General features: G+C 36.2%; 1 protein-coding gene across 6 annotated transcripts in view; it reads left to right on the top strand.

The window, feature by feature from the left end:
* The window catches only part of GALK2 (galactokinase 2), a 207,016-nt gene that overhangs the window by 66,902 nt on the left and 117,040 nt on the right, over positions 1-23,074 (top strand). For all 6 annotated transcript variants that reach the window (XM_077127836.1, XM_077127837.1, XM_077127835.1 and 3 more), the window contains one exon: positions 19,226-19,314. In XM_077127836.1, coding sequence (XP_076983951.1) covers positions 19,245-19,314 — 70 coding nt within the window. In that variant the 5' untranslated portion in view covers positions 19,226-19,244. The remainder of the gene's footprint in view (positions 1-19,225; positions 19,315-23,074) is intronic.

Here is a 23,074-nt window from a genome sequence, read left to right on the forward strand (position 1 = left end):
GGCTCAGCCTATAGCTTTGGTTGTCCACACTGCTTGTGAGAATATCAAGAATTCAACTTGGGGAAGTTGAATTTCTCCCCACTCTCACCATTCCCCGAAGGGGGCTTGCAAATACTTTTCCAGTCACTGATCAAATCATTCTGGGATTCATCAGGGGATCACTCTGGACAAACCAACAAAAACTCATGTGCTACCTGAGATTCTAAGTACTTATGACATGCAATCAAACTATGTACATGAGTTATATTAGGAAATGCTCTAGTCAAAATCTAAATTTTGTAACAAATAAACATTTTTTGCTTTAGTCTCACACATAATGTGACATTTTAAAGTATTAGATATCATCTATTTTCAGCACCCTGCAATAATGACAATCCTTTGTTCTTCCTCATGCAAAAACATTTTTAAAATCTGTACATTGTACATTCACTATTATTATACACTCTAGGCATTCCTAGATTATACCATCTCGATCTTTCTACTAATACTTTTAAATTATCAGTCCACCATAGTCTGAGATGTATCCTGGTATTACATTAAGCTAAACAGAATTGTAAGACCTCATTCCCGTTCTGGATTCTAGGAGTTGGGTAGTTTAAATGAGCTATCCAGACAGGTAGATTGTGTGTTACAAAAAATTTAGGTTCTGGACAGTAGGTGAGAGTCTAGAGTACATACACTATTGTCTTTTACCCTGTGTTTGATTTACCTTAGTTCCAGCCAGTTTGACTTTGTTATCCTCTCTAATTGAGGTCTGATCTCTTTTTTGATTACTTTTATTGTTATTGTATATAGCTCTGTTAACTTTCAGGGCTGTAGCACATTTCTGAATCTTATATGTCACAGGGTTACTCAAAGTTCCTGGGAAATACCAGCTGATACAGATATAGCTCAGTGTCTCAGAATCTAGGAAGACACCTAAAACTTCAGACTGTGACTGCTATAAGGACTTACAATCTAAGCTCCGATTATCTTATAAGTATTTTCTGACAGAGACCTTAGCATATTCGTTCTTTTGTTTCTGGCTTATTTTGCACAACACATTGTCCCCAGGGTTTTTTCAGTTCATTGTGTGCCTCTTGATATCTTTCTGCTTTGTAACTGTACCATACTGCATCATATAAATGTATCACTGTTTGCCATTCTGATTTTTCGGCTCCCTCCATTTATTGGGTATTATGGATAAAGTCCAAAATAAACAAATCGTGTCTTATAGTATCCTCACTTGTTGTACAATCAGCAGCACTCCCAATTTTAGACAATTTTCATTGGTCCACAGCAACAAAGAACCAACAAACAGTGTCACCAAATATCAGATCAAAACTGCTCCTTATCCTGACATGGCAAGGGAACCCACTGACCTCTCCTCCTACGTGGGACATAACTCCCAGGGGTGTGAATCTCTTTGGCAACATGGGACAGAAATCCCAGGATGAGCTAGGACCTGGCATCAAGGGATAGAGAAAACCTTCCTGATCAAAAAGGGGGGAAGAGAGAAATGAGAAAAAATAAAGTGTCAGTGGCAGAGAGATTTCAAACTGAGTTGAGAGGTTATCCTGGAGGTTCTTCTTACACATTATATAGATATCCCTTTTCAGTTTGTGGTGTATTTGAGTGGCTAAAAGGAAGTACCTGGAACTGTAGAGCTGTGCTCCAGTAGCTTTGTTTCTTGAAGAAGTTTGTATGAAGATATAACGTTTATCTTGTGACTGTGTGATTGTGGAAACCTTGTGTCTGACGTTCCCTTTATCTAGGATATGGATAGATGAGTAAAAATTATGGATAAAAAAATAAGCAAATAGTAGAGGAAACAAAGGTTAAAACATATTGGGTAGGTGGAAATCCTAGTGGTTAATGAGGGGGAGGGGTAAGGAGTATTTTATGTATGAGTTTTTTCCTTTATGTTTTTACTTCTTTTTCTGGAGTGATGCAAATGTTCTAAAAAATGATCATGGTGATGAATATACAACTATGTGATGATGTTATGAGCCATTGATTGTACACCATGTATGAAATGTTTATTTGTATGTTAAGAATGTTTGTGTTTGTTTCACTTATCGTTCCCCACCAATTGGTAGTGCTGTGGTACTGTTGATGTCTTCCTGTTAATTATTGGCCATACCATGCAATTTTAGTATTTCCTCTGTACCCCTCTACTATTGACTCTTTGTCCAATATCAAACCTTTGAAATAGTTCATGCAAGAACTTATTTATAATTGTAGATTTAATCATTGGGATACATGGCACTATACATCCCCTTTCAATCATATTCACCATCAATATGGCAATGTTACTTATAACCGCACTAATTAATTGCCATAATTTCTATCTATTCCCTTGCGTTTAAGTTTAGCCTCATTGGGTAGACTTTCCTCCATCACTACCTTCTCTGTACCTCTTGGTCTGTTATATTCAGAGGTAATCTTAGTTACCTCTGAGATTACTTTTACCTGAGTCATAATAGCAAAATCATACAGTGTCCTTTTCTGTCTGACTTATTTCACTCAGCATTATGTCCTCAAGGTTCATGCACATTGTCATATGCTTCAAGATCTCATTTCGTCTTACTACTTCAAAATATTCCATTGCTTGTATATATCACATTATCCACTCATCTTCTGATGGGCACTTGGATTGTTTCCATATTTTGGCAATTGTGAATAGTGCTGCTATGAACATCAGTGTGAAAATGTCTGTTGGTGTCACTGCTTTCAGCTCTTCTGGGTGTATACTGAGTACTGATATTGTTGGGTCATAGGGCAACTCAATATTTAGTTTTCTGAGGAAAATTTTCTACTGTGGCTGCACCATTAGACATTCCTGCCAACAGTGAATAAGTGTTCCAATTTCTCCACATCCTCTCCAACATTTGTAGTTTTGTTTGTTTAATAGCAGCCATTCTTGGGGTTTTGAAGTGATCTCTCATTGTTGTCTTGATTTGCATTTTCCTTTATAGCTAATGAAAACGAGCATCTCTTCATGTGCTTTTTAGCCATTTGTATTTACTCTTTGGGAAAGTGTCTTTTCATATCCTCTGCTCATTTTATAATTGGTTTATTTCTTTGTTGCTGAGCCTTATAATTTATTTATGTACACAGGGTATCAAGCCTTTATCCTATATGTGGTTTCCAAATATTTTCTACTATTGGATTGGCTGCCTCTTCAACTTTTTGATGAAGTCCTTTGAGGTACAGAAGCTCTTGATCATATGGAGTTTCCATTTACCTATTTTTTCTTTTGCTGCTTTGCTTTAGGTGTAACATTTAAGAAGCTACCTTCTGTTACTAGATCTTGAAGATGTTTACCTGCATTTCTTCTGGTTTTATGGTACTGACTCTTACATTTAGGTCTTTAATTCATTTTGAATTAATTTTGATATAGGATATAAGATAGTGGTCTCTTCTAGTTTGCTATCTGCTGGAATGCAACACACCAGAGACAGATTGGCTTTTAATAAAAGGGGATTTATTACATTAGTTCTTCAGAGGAAAGGCAGCTAACTTTCATCTGAGGTTCTTTCTTACATAGGAAGGCTCTGGGTGATCTCTGCTGGCCTTCTTTCCAGGCCTCTGGGTTCCAACAACTTTTCCGCGGTAATTTCTTTCTGCATCTCCAAAGACCTGGGCTGAGCTGCGAGTGGTGAGATGAGGTATGCTGAGCTGCTTGGGCTGTGCTACATTGAGTTCTCTCATTTAAGCAACAGCCAACTAAATAAAACATCATTCATTGCAGCAGGCATGCCTCCTAGCCAACTGCAGATGTAATCAGCAACAGATGAGGTTCACATTCCATCGGCTCATGTCCACAGCAATATAACCAGGCACCTTCACCTGGCCAAGTTGACAACTGAATCTTACTGACTCTAACTGTCCTCTTGCATTCTTTTGGCTATTGATATCTAGTTCTCCCATGCTCATTTATTGAAAAGACTATTCTGTCCCAGTTCAGTGGATTTGGTGGCCTTCTGGAAGTTCAACTGTCCATAGATTTGGGGGTCTATCTCTGTACTCTCAATTCAATTCCATTGGTCGATACTTCTATCTTTGTGGCAGTACCGTTCTGCTTTATAGTTCGTAAGTATTAATCCTCCCACTTAGCTCTTCTCTTTGAGGATATCTTTAGTTATTCACAGTTTCTTTCCCTTCCAAGTAAATTTGATAACTGGTTTTCCAAGTCTTCAAAGTAGGTTTTGGGATTTTAATTAGCATTGCATTGAATCTGTAGATCAATTCAGGTAGAATTACATCTTAATGAAATTCAATCTTCCTAGCCACAAGCACGGAATGTCTTTCCATCTATTTACATTAAAAAAAAAATTTCTTGTAGCAATGTTTTATAGTTTTCTATGTACAAGTTCTGAACATCCCTGTTTAGGCTTATATGTAGATACCTGATTCTTTTGGACACATTTTGAATAGAATTTTTTCCTTAATTGTCTCCTCAGATAGGTCATTACTTATATATAGAAATGTTACTGATTTTTGTATATTAATTTTGTATCCTGCCACTTTGCTGAATTTGTTTATTAGATCAAGTAGCTTTCTTGTAGATTTCACAGGGCTTTCTACATATCGGAACATGTCATCTGAAAATAATGAAAGCTTTACTTCATCCTTTCCTGTTTGGGTTCTTTTTATTTCTTTCTCCTGTCTAATCCATCCAGGTAGGACTTCTAGTACAATGTTGGATAATAGTAATGACATTGGGCATCCTTGTCCTATTCCCAATCCCACCATTAAGTGTGATGCTGCCTACTGATTTTTCATATATGCCATTTCTGTATTGAGGAAGTTTCTTTGGCTTTCTATCTTTTGAAGTGTATTTATCAGGAAAGGATGCTGACTTTTGTAAAATGCTTTTTCAGCATCCATCTATATGATCATGTGATTTTTCCTGTTCAATTTGTTAATGTGCTATATTACTTTGATTTTTTTTTTTTTTGTATTGAACCACACTTGCATTCCTGGTATAAACCCTACTTGGTTGTGATATATAATTCTTTTAATGTGTCATTGGATTTGATTTGCTGGTATTTTGTTGAGAACTTTTGCATCTATGTTCTTTAGCGTGATTGGTCTGTAGCTTTCCTTTTAGCATCTTTATTCAGTTTTGATATTAGACTGATGTTAGCTTCATAAAATGAGTTAGGTAGTTTTGTTTTTTTCTCAGTGTTTTTTGGGAAGAGTTTGAGCAGGATTGGAATTAGTCCTTTTTGGAATGTTTGATAAAATTCCCCTGTGAAAACATCTGTCCTGGGTTTTTCTTTGCTGGAAGATTTTTGATGACTGATTGAATCTCTTTACTTGTGATTGGTTTGCTGAGATCTTCTATTTCTTCTTAAGGCAGTATAGGTAGTTTGTGTGTTTCCAGGAATTTGTTGATTTCATCTAAGTTTTCTAGTTTGTTGGCATATAGTTATTCATAATATTCTCTTATGAATTTTTTTCATTTCTTCAGGATCCATGGTAATGACTTCTCCCCCATCATTTCTGATTTTTGCATCCCCTCTGTTTTTTTTCTTCGTCAGTCTAGCTAGATGTCCATCAATTTTATTGATTTTCCCAAAGTACCAACTTTTGTTTTTTTTTCTCCAGTTTATGTATTTCTGCTTTCATCTTTGTTATTTATCTTCTTTTATTTGCTTTGGGGTTAGTTTGCTGTTCTTTCTTTAATTTCTCCAGGTGAGCACTTAAGTCCTCAATTTTTGCTTTCTTCCTTTTTAATATAAGCATTTAGGACAATACATTTCTCTCTCAGCTTTGCCTTTGCTGCATCCCATAAGTTCTGATATGTTGTATTTTCATTATGATTCATCTCTATGTATTTATTAATTTCTCAATTTCTACTTTGACCCACTGATTATTTCTGAGTATGTTGTTTAATCTCATACATTTGTGAAAGCTGTGGTTCTTTGGTGATTATTAATTTCCAGCATCATTCCATGTGGTCAGTGAAAGTGCTTTGGATAATTTCAACCTTATTAAATTAAAAACTAATCTTATTAAATTTTTAAAGACTTATTTTGTATTCTAGCATATGACATCTCATGGAGAATGTTCCATGTGCACTAGAGAAGAATGTATACCCTAGTATTTTGGGATGTAATGATCCATATATGTCTGTTGGCTCTAATTCACTCATCACATTGTTTAGGTTCTTTGTTTCCTTGCTGATCCTGTTTGGTTGTTCTATCTATAGTGGAGAGTGGTGTATTGAAGTGCTGCACTATAAGTGTTGAAATGTCTGTAGCTCCCTTCAATTTTGCTGTTGTTTGCCTCATATACTTTGGAGCTCCTTGATTGGGAGCATCAACATTCATGATTGTTATTTCCTTTTGGTGAATTGTCCCTTTCATTAATATGTGTCTGTGTCTCTTATGATGCCTTTGTATTTTCTATTTTTTATTGTATGCTGTATGGCAGGGTCACATTTCATTATTTTTTCCATGTGGGTATCCCATTATTGCAGCACCATTTGTTGAATTATTTTTTTAATTGTTTGTTTTGTTTTGTTTGTTTTTGCTTATTTGTTTGTTTTTTTGGGAAGTGCATGAGCTAGGAATTGAACCTGGGTCTCCCGCATGGTAGGTGAGAATTCTACCTCTGAACTACCCTTGCACCCTGTGCTGGTTTGAAAGGATGTATGAATATTAGAAAAGCCATGTTTTAATCAAAATTCAATTTCATAAAGGCAGAATAATCCCTATTCAATATTGTATGTTTGAAACTGTAATCAGATCATCTCCCTGGAGATGTGATATAATCAAGAGTGGTTGTTAAGCTGGATTAGGTGACAACATGTCTCCACCCATTTGGGTGGGTCTTGATAAGTTTCTGGAGTCCTATGAAAGGGAAAACATTTTGGAGAATGAGAGATTTGGAGAGAGCAGAGAATGCTGCAGCATCATGAAGCAGAGAGTCCATGAGCCAGTGACCTTTGGAGATGAAGAAGGAAAATGCCTCCCGAGGAGTTTCATGAAACCGGAAGCCAGGAGAGAAAGCTAGCAGATGATGCTACGCTTGCCATGTGCCCTTCCATCTGGGAGAGAAACCATGACTGTGTTCACAGTGTGCCCTTCCACTTGAGAGAGAAACCCTGAACTTCCTTGGCCTTGTTGAACCAAGGTATCTTTCCCTGGATGCCTTAGATTGGACATTTCTGTAGACTTGTTTTAATTGGGACATTTTCTTGGCCTTAGAACTGTAAACTTGCAACTTATTAAATTCCCCTTTTAAAAAGCCATTCCTTTCCTGGTTTATTGCATTCTTGCAGCTAGCAAACTAGAACACACCCCCTGTCTTTACATTTAAAGTCTATCTTATCTGATATTAGTATAGCTACTTCTGCTTTCTTTTGGTTACAGCTTGTGCAGAACATCTTTGTCCATCCTTTTACAGTCAATCTATTTGTGTCCTTGGGTCTAAGATGCATCTCTTGTAAACAACATATAGATAGTTTTAAATATATATATATTTAAACTTTTTAATATATAGTATAACATATATACAAAGTAAAGACATAAAAAAGCATTAGTTTTCAAAGCACTCTTCAAAAAGTAGTTACAGGAGAGATCCCAGAGTGTGTCTTGGGCTACCATATCATCCTCTCAGATTTTTCCTTCTTGCTGCTCCAGAATATAGGAGGGTAGAAGGCTTAAATATTTTTTTATCAACGCAATTGACTTTTTTCTTTCTTTTTTGTGAAAAATAACATATATACAAAAAAAGCAATATATTTTAAAGCACAGCACCACAATTAGTTGTAGGACATATTTCTGAGATTGATATGGATACCATTCCACAATTTTAGGTGTTTACTTCTAGCTGCTCTAAAATACTAGAGACTAGAAGAAATATCAATTTAATGAATCAGCAATCATATTCATTTGTTAAATCCTATCTTCTCTTTATAACTCCGCCATCACCTTTGATCTTTCTCTCCCTCTCTTTAGGGGTGTTTGGGCTATGGCCATTCTAACTTTTTCATGTTAGAAGTGTCTGTCACTAATATGGGGTAGGGAGATGGTACTATCTGCTGTTTTCGAGAGGCTGGGCTAGCTTTCAGGACTTATCTGGATCAGGGAGGTTGTAGGTCAACTGAAGGCTGCAAGTTTCTGGAAAGGTACACTAGTGAATGGAACCTTTGTGGAATCTTATATCTTGCCATAGGTGTTTTGGCAAGGTTATAATAGGTAGTAATGTCTAACTGAAGTGTCCATAAGAGCAATCCTCCAGAGTAGCCTCTCGACTCTTTTTTGAACTCTTTCTGCCACTGATCCTTTATTAGTTATACTTCTTTTCCTCCTTTTGGTCAGGATGGACTTTTTGATCTTATGCTACGAGGGCTGGATTCATCCCTGGGAGTCATCTCCCATGTTGCCAAGGAGACTTTCACCCCTGGATGTCATGTCCCACATAGGGGGGTGGGCGATGATTTCATTTGCAGAGTTGGGCTTAGAGAGAGAGTGAGGCCACATCTGAGCAACAAAAGAGGTCCTCCAGAAGTAACTCTTAGGCATATAGGTAGGTTAAGTTTCTTCACTACTTACATAAGTTTCATAAGAGTAAGCCTCAAGATCAAGGCCATGGCCTATTGATTTGGGTGTCCCTATAGTTTGACACAGTGTCAGGGGATTTCCTGATGGTAAAGTTTTTTTTTTTTTTTTTTTTTTTTAAAGACAGAGAGAAGGAAGGAAGGATGGAAGGAAGGAAGGGAGGAAGAAAGGGAGACATCTTTAAACATTTTCTTGTTTTTATTATATTTTGTTTGTTTGTTTGTTTCTTACATGGGCTGGGGCCGGGAATCGAACCGGGGTCCTCCGGCATAGCAGGCAAGCACTCTTGCCCGCTGAGCCACCGCGGCCCGCCCATGATGGTAAAGTTTAATAGTTCCATATTTTTCTCCCATCCCTCAAGGGACTTCACCAATACTTTTTGATTATCTGCTTACTATATTGTAGAATATATCCAGGCATTACATTAAGCTATACAGGATTTTTTGACTTTTATTTTTTTTTATTAATCAAAAAAAAGAAAAGAAATTAACACAACATTTAGAAATCATTCCATTCTACACGTGCACTCAGTAATTCTTAGTATCATCACATAGATGTATGATCATCATTTCTTAGTACATTTGCATCGATTTAGGAAAAGAACTAGCAAAACAGCAGAAAAAGATATAGAATGTTAATATAGAGAAGAGAATTAAAATAATAATACTAATAAAAATATATATATATAAAAAAAGGAAAAAGAAAAAAACAAAAACAAAAGATACAAACAAACAAACAAACAAAAAACTATATTTCAGGTGCAGCTTCATTCAGTGTTCCAACATAGTTACATTACACTTAGGTATTATTGTGCTGTCCATTTTTGAGTTTTTGTATCTAGTCCTGTTGCACAGTCTGTATCCCTTCAGCTCCAATTACCCATTATCTTACCCTGTTTCTAACTCCTGCTGTTCTCTGTTACCAATGATATATTCCAAGCTGATTCTCGAATGTTGGTTCACATCAGTGGGACCATACAGTATTTGTCCTTTAGTTTTTGGCTAGACTCACTCAGCATAATGTTCTCTAGGTCCATCCATGTTATTACATGCTTCATAAGTTTAGTCTGTCTTAAAGCTGCATAATATTCCATCGTAGGTATACGCCACAGTTTGTTTAGCCACTCGTCTGTTGATGGACATTTTGGCTGTTTCCATCTCTTTGCAATTGTAGATAATGCTGCTATAAACACTGGTGTGCAAATGTCCATCTGTGTCTTTGCCCTTAAGTCCTTTGAGTAGATACCTAGCAGTGGTATTGCTGGGTCGTAATCCATTCTGCCAGTCTATGTCTTTTGATTGGGAAATTCAGTCCATTAACTTTTAGTGTTATTACTGTTTGGATAATATTTTCCTCTACCATTTTGGCTTTTGTATTATATATATCATATCTGATTTTCCTTCTTTCTACACTTTACTCCATACCTCTCTCTTCTGTCTTTTCGTATCTGACTCTAGTGCTCCCTTTAGTATTTCTTGCAGAGCTGGTCTCTTGGTCACAAATTCTCTCAGTGACTTTTTGTCTATAAATGTTTTAATTTCTCCCTCATTTTTGAAGGACAATTTTTCTGGATATAGAAGTCTTGGTTGGCAGTTTTTCTCTTTTAGTAATTTAAATATATCATCCCACTGTCTTCTAGCTTCCATGGTTTCTGCTGAGAAATCTACACATAGTCTTATTGGGTTTCCCTTGTATGTGACAGATTGTTTTTCTCTTGCTGCTTTCAAGATCCTCTTTTTCTCTTTGACCTCTGACATTCTAACTAGTAAGTGTCTTAGAGAACGCCTATTTGGGTCTATTCTCTTTGGGGTGCGCTGCACTTCTTGGATCTGCAAATTTAGGTCTTTCATAAGAGTTGGGAAATTTTCAGTGATAATTTCTTCCATTAGTTTTTCTCCTCCTTTTCCCTTCTCTTCTCCTTCTGGGACACCCACAACACGTATATTTGTGCACTTCATATTGTCATTCAGTTCCCTGATCCCCTGCTCAAGTTTTTCCATTCTTTTCCCTATAGTTTCTGTTTCTTTTTGGAATTCAGATGTTCCATCCTCCAGTTCACTAATTGTAGCTTCTGCCTCTTTAGATCTACCATTGTAGGTATCCATTGTTTTTTCCATTTTTTCTTCTTTGTCCTTCACTCCCATAAGTTCTGTGATTTGTTTTTTCAGATTTTCTATTTCTTCTTTTTGTTCAGCCCATGTCTTCTTCATGTCCTCCCTCAATTTATTGATTTGGTTTTTGAGGAGTTTTTCCATTTCTGTTCGTATATTCAGCATTAGTTGTCTCAGCTCCTGTATCTCATTTGAACTATTGGTTTGTTTCTTTGACTGGGCCATATCTTCAATTTTCCGAGCGTCATCCATTATTTTCTGCTGGTGTCTGGGCATTTGATCAGATTTCCCTGGGTGTGGGACCCGGCTGGTTGAAAGGTTTTTCTGTGAAATCTCTGGGCTCTGTTTTTCTTTTCCCGCCCAGTAGGTGGCACTCGTGGTGCTCGTCTGTCTGCGGGGCCCACCAGTAAAAGATGCTGTGGCTCCTTTAATTTGCCAATCCGAATCTCGCAGTCGGCCCGGAAACCGTGCGTGGAGTGGGGGGTCACCGGCCGCCAAGGCTTGGGGGAGTGCCGGTCCAAATTGCCCAGCTGGCCCGAGAGGCCAAGCGTGGCGGGAGGGCCCCGCTATCCAACGTTCCCAGTCAGACCGGGGAGCCACGTGCTTGGAGGGGACCCCAGTCGCCAGCCGCCCCGGCTGGGAAAACGCGCGCCCCTTGGGTATCTCACCGCAGCGGATTCTCCCTGCCCGTTCAGCTGTTCCAGAATGGGGTACGCTGTCTTTTTGATCTCTGTCGTGGCTCCGGGAGCTGTTTCGTATTGTTTCTGTTTCTTTAGTTGCTTTTCTGGAGGAGGAACTAAGACCCACGCATCTTACTAAGCCGCCATCTTCTCCCGAAGTCCAGCTATACAGGATTTAAGGACCTTTTTCTTATTCTGGGCTCCCTGTGTTTCAGTTGTTCAAATGAGCTATATGGTTAGGTTCAGTTGATTATGTGCTACAGAAAATTTCAGTTGCAGACCAAATAAACCTTTCTTCCTTTGGTCTCAAAGAGTATGTGTGGTTCTAAAATATTGACATTGTCTTCCTTACCCCTGTGTTATGAGTTACTTTAACCCCAAGCTGATTGGTTTCATTCTTATCTCTAAATATCAGGTTATATATCTAAAACAACCTCTTGAAGTCCAGAAATAATAATTACTACTCCAGACTAAATGTGTCTTCTATAAAAGCTCACAATATTGGCCACCATTTTCTTGTAATTGTTTTCTAAAAGAGACCATACCATTGTTGTTCTTTTGATTCTGGCTTATTTTGCCTTGCCAAATGTTCCACAGGTTCATTCACATCATTGTTTGCCTCACAGCTTTGTTCCTTTTTTGTAGCAGCATAACATTCGTTCATAAGTATACAACATCATTCGCCGATGTAATTCTCAGACAGTGCATCCTTCAGCCACCTGCATTCATCAAGGATCATGTATAGTGCCCAAAGTCCACAGTCCATCAACATTCTCAATTTTAGATAATTTCATTGTTCCCAAGAGAAAGAAAACCAATAAACACACCCTCGCCAAATAGGAAATTTAAGCCTCCTCTTAACTCTTGTCCTTCCCCCCATTATTTACCTCCACTGTTGCTATGGTAGTGCTGATATTTTCCTTTTAAACAACCCATAGCATGCAATGGCAGTTTTCCCCCTGTACCCTGGACTTAAGCACTCTTTGTATATGAATCATACTTTGAAGTAGTCCTTATAAGAACTAATTTATATTTCTAGTGTTAATCATTGGGACACGTAGGTCTATATAGCCCCTTTCAATCTTGTTCATCTTCAATATGGTAATATTACTTATAGACCCACTTGAGAACTGCCTTCATTTCTATCTATTCCCTTATGTTGGAGTTCAACCTCATTAGCTAACCGTTCAGCCATCTCTAGCATCTATGTATCTCTAACTATCCTATATTCTGTATTATAAGCCTCTGATTTTACCTTTTCCATGGTCATAAAAGGGGAATCATACCATATGTATCCTTTTGTGTCTGGTTTATTTCACTCAGCATTATATCCTCAAGGCTCATCCTTGAGCCTTGTCATGTGCTTCAGGACATCATTTCGTCTTACTGCTGCATAACATTCCATCATATGTATATACCACATTTTGTTGATCCGTTCATCTGTTGATGGGCATTTGGTTTGTTTCCATCTTTTGGTGATTGTGAATAATGCTACTATGAACATTAATGTGCAAATGTCTGTTTGTGTCATTGCTTTCAGCTCTTCTGGGAATTACCAAATAGTACTATTGCTGGGTCATAGGACAACTCAATATTTAGTTTCCTAAGGAACTGCCAAATTGTCTTCCATAGTGGCTGCACCATTATGCATTCCCACCAGCAGTTCATAAGTGTCCTAATTTCTCCATATCCTCTCCAACATTTATAGTTTCCTGTCTAATAACAGCATTCTTATGGGTGTAAGGTGATATCTCATTGTAGTCTTGATCTGCATTTTCCTTATAGCCAATGAAAATGAACATCATTTCATGTGCTTTTTAGCCATTTGTATTTGCTCTGCAGGAAAGTGTCTATTCATAGCCTCTGCCCATTTTATAATTGGTTTGTCCTTTTGGTGTTGAGCTATAAAATATAGATAGATTTTTTTTTTCATCCATTCTGCCAATCTGTATCTTAATTCATGGGTTCAGCCATTAATATTCAAAAGTATTGCTGTAAAAGCAGGACTTGACTCTACCATCTTATCCTTTAGTTTTTATTTGTCACATCTGTATATTCTTTTCCCTCTCTCTTTTTGTCCTTTATGTTGTCCTTACTGGTACTCTTCAGTTCTTTGCCCTCCTCCAGACCTCCTTTTCCCGTCTTTTTTTTTTTTTTTTAGGTGGGAGGACTCCCTTTAGTATTTCTTGTGGTGCAAGTGTCTTGTTGACTAATTCTTTCATTATTGGTTTGTATTTGAAGATGTTAATCTCTCCCTCAATTTTGAAGGACAACTTGCCTGGATAAAGAATTCTTAGCTTTAAGTCTCTCTCATTCAGGATCTTAAATATATCATGCCACTGCCTTCTTGCCTCCATAGTGCCTGTTGAGTAGGCTGAACACTGTCTTATGTGTTTTCCCTTGTATTTAGTAGCTCACTTTTCTTATGCTGCTTTCAGGACTTTCTGCTTTTCTTCAACTTTTGAAAGTTTTATTAGTATCTGTCTTGGAGTAGGCCTATTTGGATTATTCTATTTGGGGTTCCTTGGGCCTCTTTGATTTGTATATTTTTGTCTTTTATATGGGTTTGGAAGTTTTCCCTGATTATAACTACAACTAATCTTTCCAGCCCTTTACTCTTCTCTTCTCTTTCTGAGACACCAGTGTTTCTTATATTTGTGCACCTTTTGTTATCTGTCATCTACCTATGATCCTTTTCCATTTTCCCCATCTTTCTTACCATTTGTTCTTAAGTGCACTCTAGTTCAAGTGTTCTGTCTCTTAGCTCACTTATTCTTCCTTTTGCTTCTTTGAATCTGCTATTATGTGTGTCTAGTATATTTAGAATTTGGTCTACTATTATTTCTGTGAGACTTGCCCTCTTTCTATTTAATCTGTCAAATTCTTCTTTATTCTTGTTGTGTCTTCCTGATATCCTTTATTTCTTTATAAATATCCTCGAGTAGTTGTTCCATATTCTGGGTCTTGTCTGGTATTTTGATTTGGTTATTTTGTTGGGCCATTTCTGCTTGAATTGTCACATGCTTTGTAATATTCTGTTGTGTTTCAGGGCATTTGATTGTCTTAATAAGGTTATTTTGCAGGTTGTTTTCCTTCATTTGTGCTAAATTTTGTATTTATTTGGTTTTGCATTGAAGGTTCCCTTTTACACTTGGTTTGTCAGTAATTCCCTGCCAAACCAAGGCCTGGATCTCATTTAGGGGATGCAATTCTAGTTGATGATCTATTGAAAGCTAGGCAAAGGCGCACAGGTAGTTCAGTGGCAGAATGCCCGCTTGCCATGTGGGAGGCCTGGGCTTGATTCCTGGCAGTGCACTCCCTCTCTCCCACTCCCCCCAAAATAAAATGAAGCACAAAAAATATGAACTCCCCCCCAACTGTAGTAGGCCCCAAAGTTAGAAGGAGACACCCCAAGGTATATTGGGAATGAACTTAGACTTGTGCCCACTGAAGGGAGAGAAAATTAAAAAAAAAAAATCAATAAATATAAATATATATATAAATAAATATAAAAAATAATTATACTACAGATGATGGTGGCTCAGTGGCAGAGGTCTCACTGCCATAATGAGGAGACCTGGTTTAATTCTCAGTGCCTGCCCATGTAAAAATAAAATAAAATAAAATAATTATACTACAAATAAAAATATATAGAAAAAATACGTATTTTTAAAAAAACAGTCAAAATCTAAGCAGATAGAGAGTTTGCCAGATTGCATTTACTGCTTCCTCCCAGCAGGTGGCACCTCCTCCCCTCAGACCCACCTCTCCCTGACTGCAGTGGCCAACTGGGAAGATGGTGTGTGCTGGGGCTGCTGCTACCCAAGTGTGACAGTGGGATGGGGGAGCCAATTGCAGTGCCTGGTTGAGCGCCAGATGTGATTGGTACTTGCAGTGCCTATTGAGATGACCCCCAGTGCCTGGGGGCATGGCTTTGCAGTGAATGGCCAGGCATGCCCCAAGCTCCCTGTGGGCACTGCTCCCTGTGGAGCTGCTTGAGAAGGCCTCCCAGACAGTAGCTGGGACATGTTGGAACAGAGGGTGGTCAGTTCCCTTGGATTCGCACTTTCCCATGCACCCCTTCCTGCCCCTGGTGGGGGTCCCAGCCAGTCAGACCCACCCTGCTCTCCTTGTCCCGATCCTCCCACCTCTCTTTTCCCAAGAAACGGTGAAGACCCTTTAAATCACTCAGTCCTGGTCATTCTCAATCTGTGTCCTCTCTTGTCTCATGGTGCAGGGGTGAATTCAGTCCATCCCACTCCACCATCTTCCCAGAAATCCTTGAAGATGTGTCTATTTTGTAAACTGTGTTTCCCTAGGAAATTATTCATTTCCTCTTGGATTTCTGTTGGCTGTCCCACAGATTCAGAATGGACCTGCATCTCAAAATTTGTTTTGGATGTTGAGATGTTGAGGTTGATAAAGCCACACACACAGCAAGAGGGAATAAAAGGGTTTATTACTCACTAAACAAGGTCTTCTAGAGAGAAGCTCTCTAGGGCTGTCTTGTCTCAAAAAAAAAAAAAAAAGGTTTAGGGAGCAGGGAAAGGAGACTGGCCTGGGAGAATGGTTAGAAGGTAAGGCTGTGGTGAGGATTCCTGTGTACGGGCAAGGGCTTGGGTGGTTGAACCTTTTGTGGGTGCCAGAGGATGGAGGCCCTGGCCTTTCTTATTAACCTGTTCAGATGTGGGGCAGATGTGGGGCAGGAGGGAGAAGAGGGAAGAGTGAGGCTTAAAAGCTGTCAGCAGCCAAACATCAAAAACTAGAGTCATATTTTTATCATATTTTCAAATTTATTTGGATGGAAGTTGCAAAGTAGTTTTATGATTTTTAAAATTTCTTTTGTTTAATATTTTTCCTTGTCATTTCTCATTTTGTATGGTTCTGCTCTACCCCTCATTTTCTTAATTCATTAGCTAGTGCTTTGTCTAGTTTTTTAATTAAAAAATTAATTTATTAATTAGGGCTATTCTTTTCTATTCTCCACCTCATTAATTTCTGCTTTTATCTTTGTTATTTCTTTCCTTGTGTTTTCTTTTTGTTTACTTTGTTGCTTTTTTCTAGCTTTTTGAGTTGGCATTGACTTCATTTATTATCATTCTTTCATTTTTATTAATAAAAGTATTTTCCTCACTGCTTTTAAATGTATCCCATACATTTTGATATGTAACATTTTAATATAACTATCTTTTAGAAATTCTATACTTTCATTTTATCTCTTCTTTCACCCAAGAGTTGTTTAATAAGCACTTATAAAACTTGCCAGTGGGAGGACTGTTTTAGAATTTGATCTTGTTAATAATTTCTAGTTTTATTGCATTGCATTCGAAGTATTGTTTGTAGTATTTGTAAGCTATGAAATTTATTTGTTTTATTTTTTACCTAATATATGATCAATATTTATGAATGTCCCATGTGTATTTGAAAAGAAGGTATACTCCTTATTATCAGGGTATAGATTTGATATATGAATACCTACATATGTTTTTTATTTTGTTGTTTGAGTCTCCCTATCCTTATCCTCCAGTATTAGATCCAATCCGTATCATATATTACATTTAATTGTCATTATCTCTTTAGTTTCTCTCTCTCTCTTTTTAAATTGTGGCAACATATGTACAACATAAGAATTTCCATCTCAACCACTCCCAAGCGTACAGTTTAGTGGCAGTAATTACATTCACAATGTTATGCCACCTTTACCACCATTCATTACCAAAACTTTTCCATCTCCCCAAACAGAAACCTTTGCGTCCATTAGACATTAACTCCTCATTTCCTCTCCCAACCTCCTGTTTCTGGTAACATGTACTCTACTTTTTGTCTCTATAAATGTACATAATATAGTTATTTCATGTAAGTGATCATGCCATATTTGTCCATTTGTGTCTGGCTTATTTCACTAAATATGATGCCTTCTAGATTCACCCATGTTGCAGCCTGTATCAGAACTTTGTTCCTTTTTATGGTGTAATGATATTCAATTGTATGTATGCATTATGTTTTATTTATCCACTCATCTGTTGATGGATATGTGGGTTGCTTCTATCTTTTGACTTGTGAATGCTGCTGCTATGAACATTGGTGTATAAATATCTTTTTGAGTCCCTGCTTTCAGTTCTTTTGGGTATATACCTAGAAACGGGAATTTTGGATCATATATAGTTCAATGTTTCACCAAAATGTTTTCTCCACTTTACATTCTTACCAACAAAAGAATGTACCGTTTCCATTTCTCCATATCCCTGCTAACATTTGTTATTTTCCATTTTTAAAATTAATAGTCATTGTAGTGGGTATGAAGTGATATCTCATTGTGGTTTTAATTTGCATTTCATTAATAGTTAATGATATTGAACATCTTTTCATGTCCTTTTTTTGCCATTTGTAAATCTTCATTGGAGAAATATCTATGCAACTTCTTTGCTCATTTTTCAATTGGGCTGTTTCTCTTTTTGTGGTTGAATTGTTGGAGTTCTTGATATGTTCTGGATATTAGCCTTTATTAGATGCATGGTTTCCAAATATTTTCTCCCATTCTGTAAGTTATCTTTACTTTCATGATAGTGTCCTTTGATGCACAAAAGTTTTTCATTTTTCTTAAGTCTCACTTATTTATTTTTTCTTTTGTCCCTTGTGCTTTTGCTGTAAAGTCAGTAGTAATGTCCCTACCTTCTTTGCTAATTTTGTTCATTGGTTCTCTTTTTTTGTTGTCAGTCTAGCTAAAGATTTGTGAATTTTATTGATTTTTTAAAAAAACCTATTTGTGATTTCATTGATTCTATTGCTTTTCTCTTCTCTACTTCATTTTCTACATTCTAATCTTTATTATTTCTTTCCTTCTGTTCTTTTTAGGTACTCCTCCTTTTCTAGTTGCTCTGTGTGTTAGATTGGGTTACTGATTTGGGACCTTTTTTTTTTTTTGACTGTAAGCATTTACAGCCATAAACTTTGCTCTGAGCATTGTTTTTGTTGCATCCTGTAAATTTTGGTAGGTTGTATTTTCATTTCCACTCATCACTAATATTTTCTAATTTCTCTTGTGATTTCCTTCCTTAGTTGTTTGAGTAGTTGTTAATTTCCTATTATACTGTTATTGTCATAATTTTCATCTTTGTACATGTTCCCATTAATATAATTATTATTTAATGCATTTGTTTTTTAAATCATATAGAAAACAAGAAGAATTGACAAAGTGAAAATACAATAATATATTTTTATATTCACTCATATCATTACTATTCCTGGAATTCTTTATTTCTTTGTAGGGCTCTGAGTTACTGTCTATATCCTTTCATTTCAACCTGAAGGACTCCCGGGTCTGCTAGCTATGACCACCTCAGCTTTTGTTTATCTTGGATTGAATGTATAAAATTTATTATAAAACTTTTGGATGTGGAAGGGACCTGTGAAGAATATTTAGTTCAACTTCCCTAATTTTATTTAAGAGAGACCATGGTAAAATTAATTACCAAACTTGGCCAAATTAGAATTAGAACCATGGACCCCTGATATGCAATCTAGTTTAAATTTGACTATCCCATAACACTTTAATATAAAGATATTCTTATCTGAATATTGTTGGAAAATTATAAAAATTATACAGAAAGTTATATTCTTCATAATTGAAGGAGACAGCTTTGTCAGTTGGGTACATCACCCTTAACTTTTTGCTCTTCAATACACTCAGCCATATTCCTGTGTCATTTAGGAGGTTACAATATTATTTCTTTCTCGTGTTTCCAAGGAAGTATGTCAGTAGAAGATTGTTTTTATGTTTTAGGAAAAATTAATGACAATAGGAATATTAAATGTGTGTGTGTGTATAATGCATTTTCTGTTAAGTGATGTTCTTGAAATATTTGGTTCTTACTTTCAGATTGTTGAAGCTGAAGGAGATGTTTTATTCTAAGTTTGGATCCATTCCCAAGTTTTATGTTCGAGCACCAGGAAGAGTCAACATAATAGGTATTTCAAAAGTCCCTTCTTTTAATTTTCTCCTTCTCCTTTGGTAAAAATCCATATTCCTTTTTTTTTTGCATGGGCAGGTACTGGGAATCGAACCCGGGTCTCTGGCATGACAGGTGAGAACTCTGCCACTGAGCCACCGTTGCCTGCCCCCATATTCTTTTTAATATATTTCTTTGTTAATTTTTTCCAGAAGAAATATTATTCTAGAATATTTCACGTCTCCTAATAATGAGATGCACCTATCCATAAAGAACACATTTTACTTTCATCTTTCTCAATCCATATTATTAACACTTATTTTGTACATTCATTTTTAAAAAATGTATAACTTCATTGAAACCTGATTGTTAATATTAATTTATAGAAGATGAAAATAATTTTGTGTTGTACAGGTTAAATATTTTGACTGTGGTGAGTAATTTTGATGGTTTTAGATTTACTCATTGGGCTATAAGGATAACAGGGAAAACACATGATTCCTTACTTTTAAAAGTGTGGTTCAAATTTATCTTTTGTTTTGTTTTTTTGTAATTATCTTTGCTTTTTACCACCTTAAAATTCTGTCTTTGTTCATATATAATCACTGATAAAGTTGTAATTGGATTACATACAGTTTTTATTCTGTTTTTTTCATTTAATATATCATAAATATTTTTCCCAATTTTGTGCATAGGTTTATAATTATTATGTTAATAATTAGTAAAAGCATACTGATTTGATAATCTGTATTTTAACAATTCTCTCTTGTTGAACATAAAATTATTTCAAGTTCTTTATTCTTTAAGCCACTATTTTGATAAAAAAGGATATACTAGGTGAGAACAGCATTATTCATTTTATTATTTCTGGTGAGGTTTTTGTTTTGTTTTAAGATGGCAAGGAGAGGTAGATAGAATAGATGCATGAGTCTTGATAAATTTCTCATTTTTCACAAAAGGGTATTGACTTCACAAGTATTTATAATTTGATATGACATTGTTACTTGAGTTTTCATCAGAAATCTTGTTTGAGATAAATGTTATTCATGGTACATATAGAGCCTATTTTGATAGCTACTAAGTTTATCCTAGGTCAAGCTTGATTTCAGAAATATATATTTATAGTTCACACATAAAGAATTCTTTTCACTAAGTTGTACTTTGTTGTTATTTAGGTTTAACCATAAAAGACCCATTAATGAGGTTATTGTGGAGATATAATTGAGGACACTACTCATAATCTTATTTACTCTCCCTTCTTTGAAGATGCAGAATAGAATTATTTTACTTCTGCTAAGAATATGAATCATCTAAAGCGGCACTGTCTTAAATTAATTGAATTGAAATAAAATTTAAAAATTCAGTTTCTTAGCTTTACCAGTTTCATTTCAGTGTTCAGTAGCCATATGTGGCTAGTGGTTACTGTATTAGACAACACAAATATAAAACATTTCCATCATCCTACAACATTTTATTGGACATGCTGGCTGGTCTTAATGTTTGCTTTGGTTGCCAGGAGAATCAGGAAAATTAAGTTTGCCTTTGGTAGATCCTGGGGTCTCCCTCAGACAGCATTTCCTGCTGCTTCTCTGCCCCTCACTATCAATTTTGAAAAAGGAGTAATTGTTCATTCTCAGAAATGTGTCTTAGCCACACTGTAGCCATTTCAACAGAATCTGAGTACTCCTTCTTGAAAGTCTTGTTTCTTTGAAAATGTTTTCTACTTGCAAACTACTGTTCCATATGATAGTTTTTTTGAAGGAAGTTGAGGGAAAATGTCAACTTTGAAAACCACTTCTCAATCTGTCACTGTCTCTCCATAAAGAAAATATTTTAAAGGACACAATAATGTAGAAAAAAAAGACTGATTACCATGAATAATATGTCAAATAATATTTATTTAAACATATAATTATACAGCTGAATTATCTTCCATGTATTTTGTGTGTCTTAATTGATCAATGTCTGTAATAGGAACAATCAGATATAAAAATCTGTCCTGGGAAAATATGGGTAAACTTGCTTAGTCCATATTTCTTGAATTGTTATTTTGTATTTAAATTTTAAGGATAACAATCTTGAGTTTAAGTGGTAATCTGGAGAAAACTTTATGGTATAATTGGAAAAAAATCCTGTTGGTCATTCATAGAGGAATTAGAATGAAAAAGAGAAGAAAATGTTTGTATTCTTTATTTGTTAATTGTTTCTAAAACAGTGCAGATTAAATCATCTTGCTCTGCCTAGCACATCCTGAGAACTTAGTACCAATCTGATTTGCTAGGCATTTGTTCTGGGCTGGGAGGACACAAAAATAAATAAAGTCCTTGCCCTTAGCGAACTCATTGGCTAGAGAGTAGGACTCAGATAACAGTAATATAAGGGAGTGTGTACTAAGGGCTTCAATTGTTTATGTTTAAAAAGTGAATACAAAAAAGAAGCAGAGAAAGATATAACAATTTTCTTGATAGTCATGTAACTAGTGACATAACATAAATATTTGAAAATGATCATGACTGAATTAGAAAGTGGAAAAAAACTTGTGTGGAGATTTAAAGAAGTTCAAAAATTTATGGAAACTTAGTTAATATACTTTATGGCTAGCAGAAGTTACTGGCTGAGATGTCTGAGAAAAAAAGAAAACTGAATCATTGTATGCCAATAGTATTTTTATTTTGTTATAAACCAGTTTGTGGAAAAAAAATAGAATTATTAAGAGTTACATGAGGGCAACCCTTGATACTGTCTCAAATATTAGGGACTCCCAAGTCAATAGGCCAAGCCCTTGATCTTGAGCTTGCTCTTGTGAAGCTTATTTCTGCAGCAGAGAAGCTAAGCCTACTAATAGTTATGCCCAAGAATTACTTCCAGAAAACCTCTTTTGTGGCTCAGATGTGTCCTCTTTCTCTCTACGCCCAACTCTGCAAAAAAAATCATTACCCTTTACGTGGGACATGATATTCAGGGGTGAAAGTTTTCTTGGCGACATGGGACATAACTTCCAGGTATGACCCTAGCTCTGAAACTGTGGGATCAACAATGCCTTCCTGACTAAAAGGGTGAAAATATAACAAAATAAGATATCAGTGGCTAAGAAAGTTCAAATAGAGTTGAGAGGCTACCCTGGAGGCTACTCTTAACCCAAAGCATCAGCTGAATATGGCTAATTATCAGTTTGCCAAACCCCAACCAAAACCATTCCTGTTAATCCTAAAGAATACCCAGAGCTCCCTGTGAGATTCTAGAAAAGTTTCATGCGCTAAGATTACTTTCCAGAAACCTACAACCTCCAGATAAGTCCTGAAACCCAGAGCGGCCAGCCTCTCCAGAGCATCGACTAGTTCCATGCCCCTATTCCATACTGTTGACAGCCATTTCCAACATGAAAAGCCCCAAACCCCTAAAGATTATATTACAGCATTAGCTGATAGTGCTTTATATTCAAGTAATTTCTGCTAGATTACAAATTCTTAAAAAATAAGTTCCAAGCCTCTTTCCTTTGTTTTCTCCTGAATGCCTTATATACTTAGGTGGTCACTAAATATTTATTGTTGTTGACGTAAAGCTTTTTTTGTTTCATATGATAATAATGAAAATATATATATATATATATATTTTTCCAAGGAGAACATATAGACTTCTTCATCCACTGCTGACCATATAAATGACTCCGTCTCAGCCTTGTATCCTACCCTGGACTATGCACGGTCATATTACAGCATTAGCTGATAGTGCTTTATATTCAAGTAATTTCTGCCAGATTACAAATTCTTAAAAAATAA

This window comes from Tamandua tetradactyla, chromosome 14 (genome assembly GCF_023851605.1).
Source record: "Tamandua tetradactyla isolate mTamTet1 chromosome 14, mTamTet1.pri, whole genome shotgun sequence".
Lineage (NCBI taxonomy): Eukaryota > Metazoa > Chordata > Mammalia > Pilosa > Myrmecophagidae > Tamandua > Tamandua tetradactyla.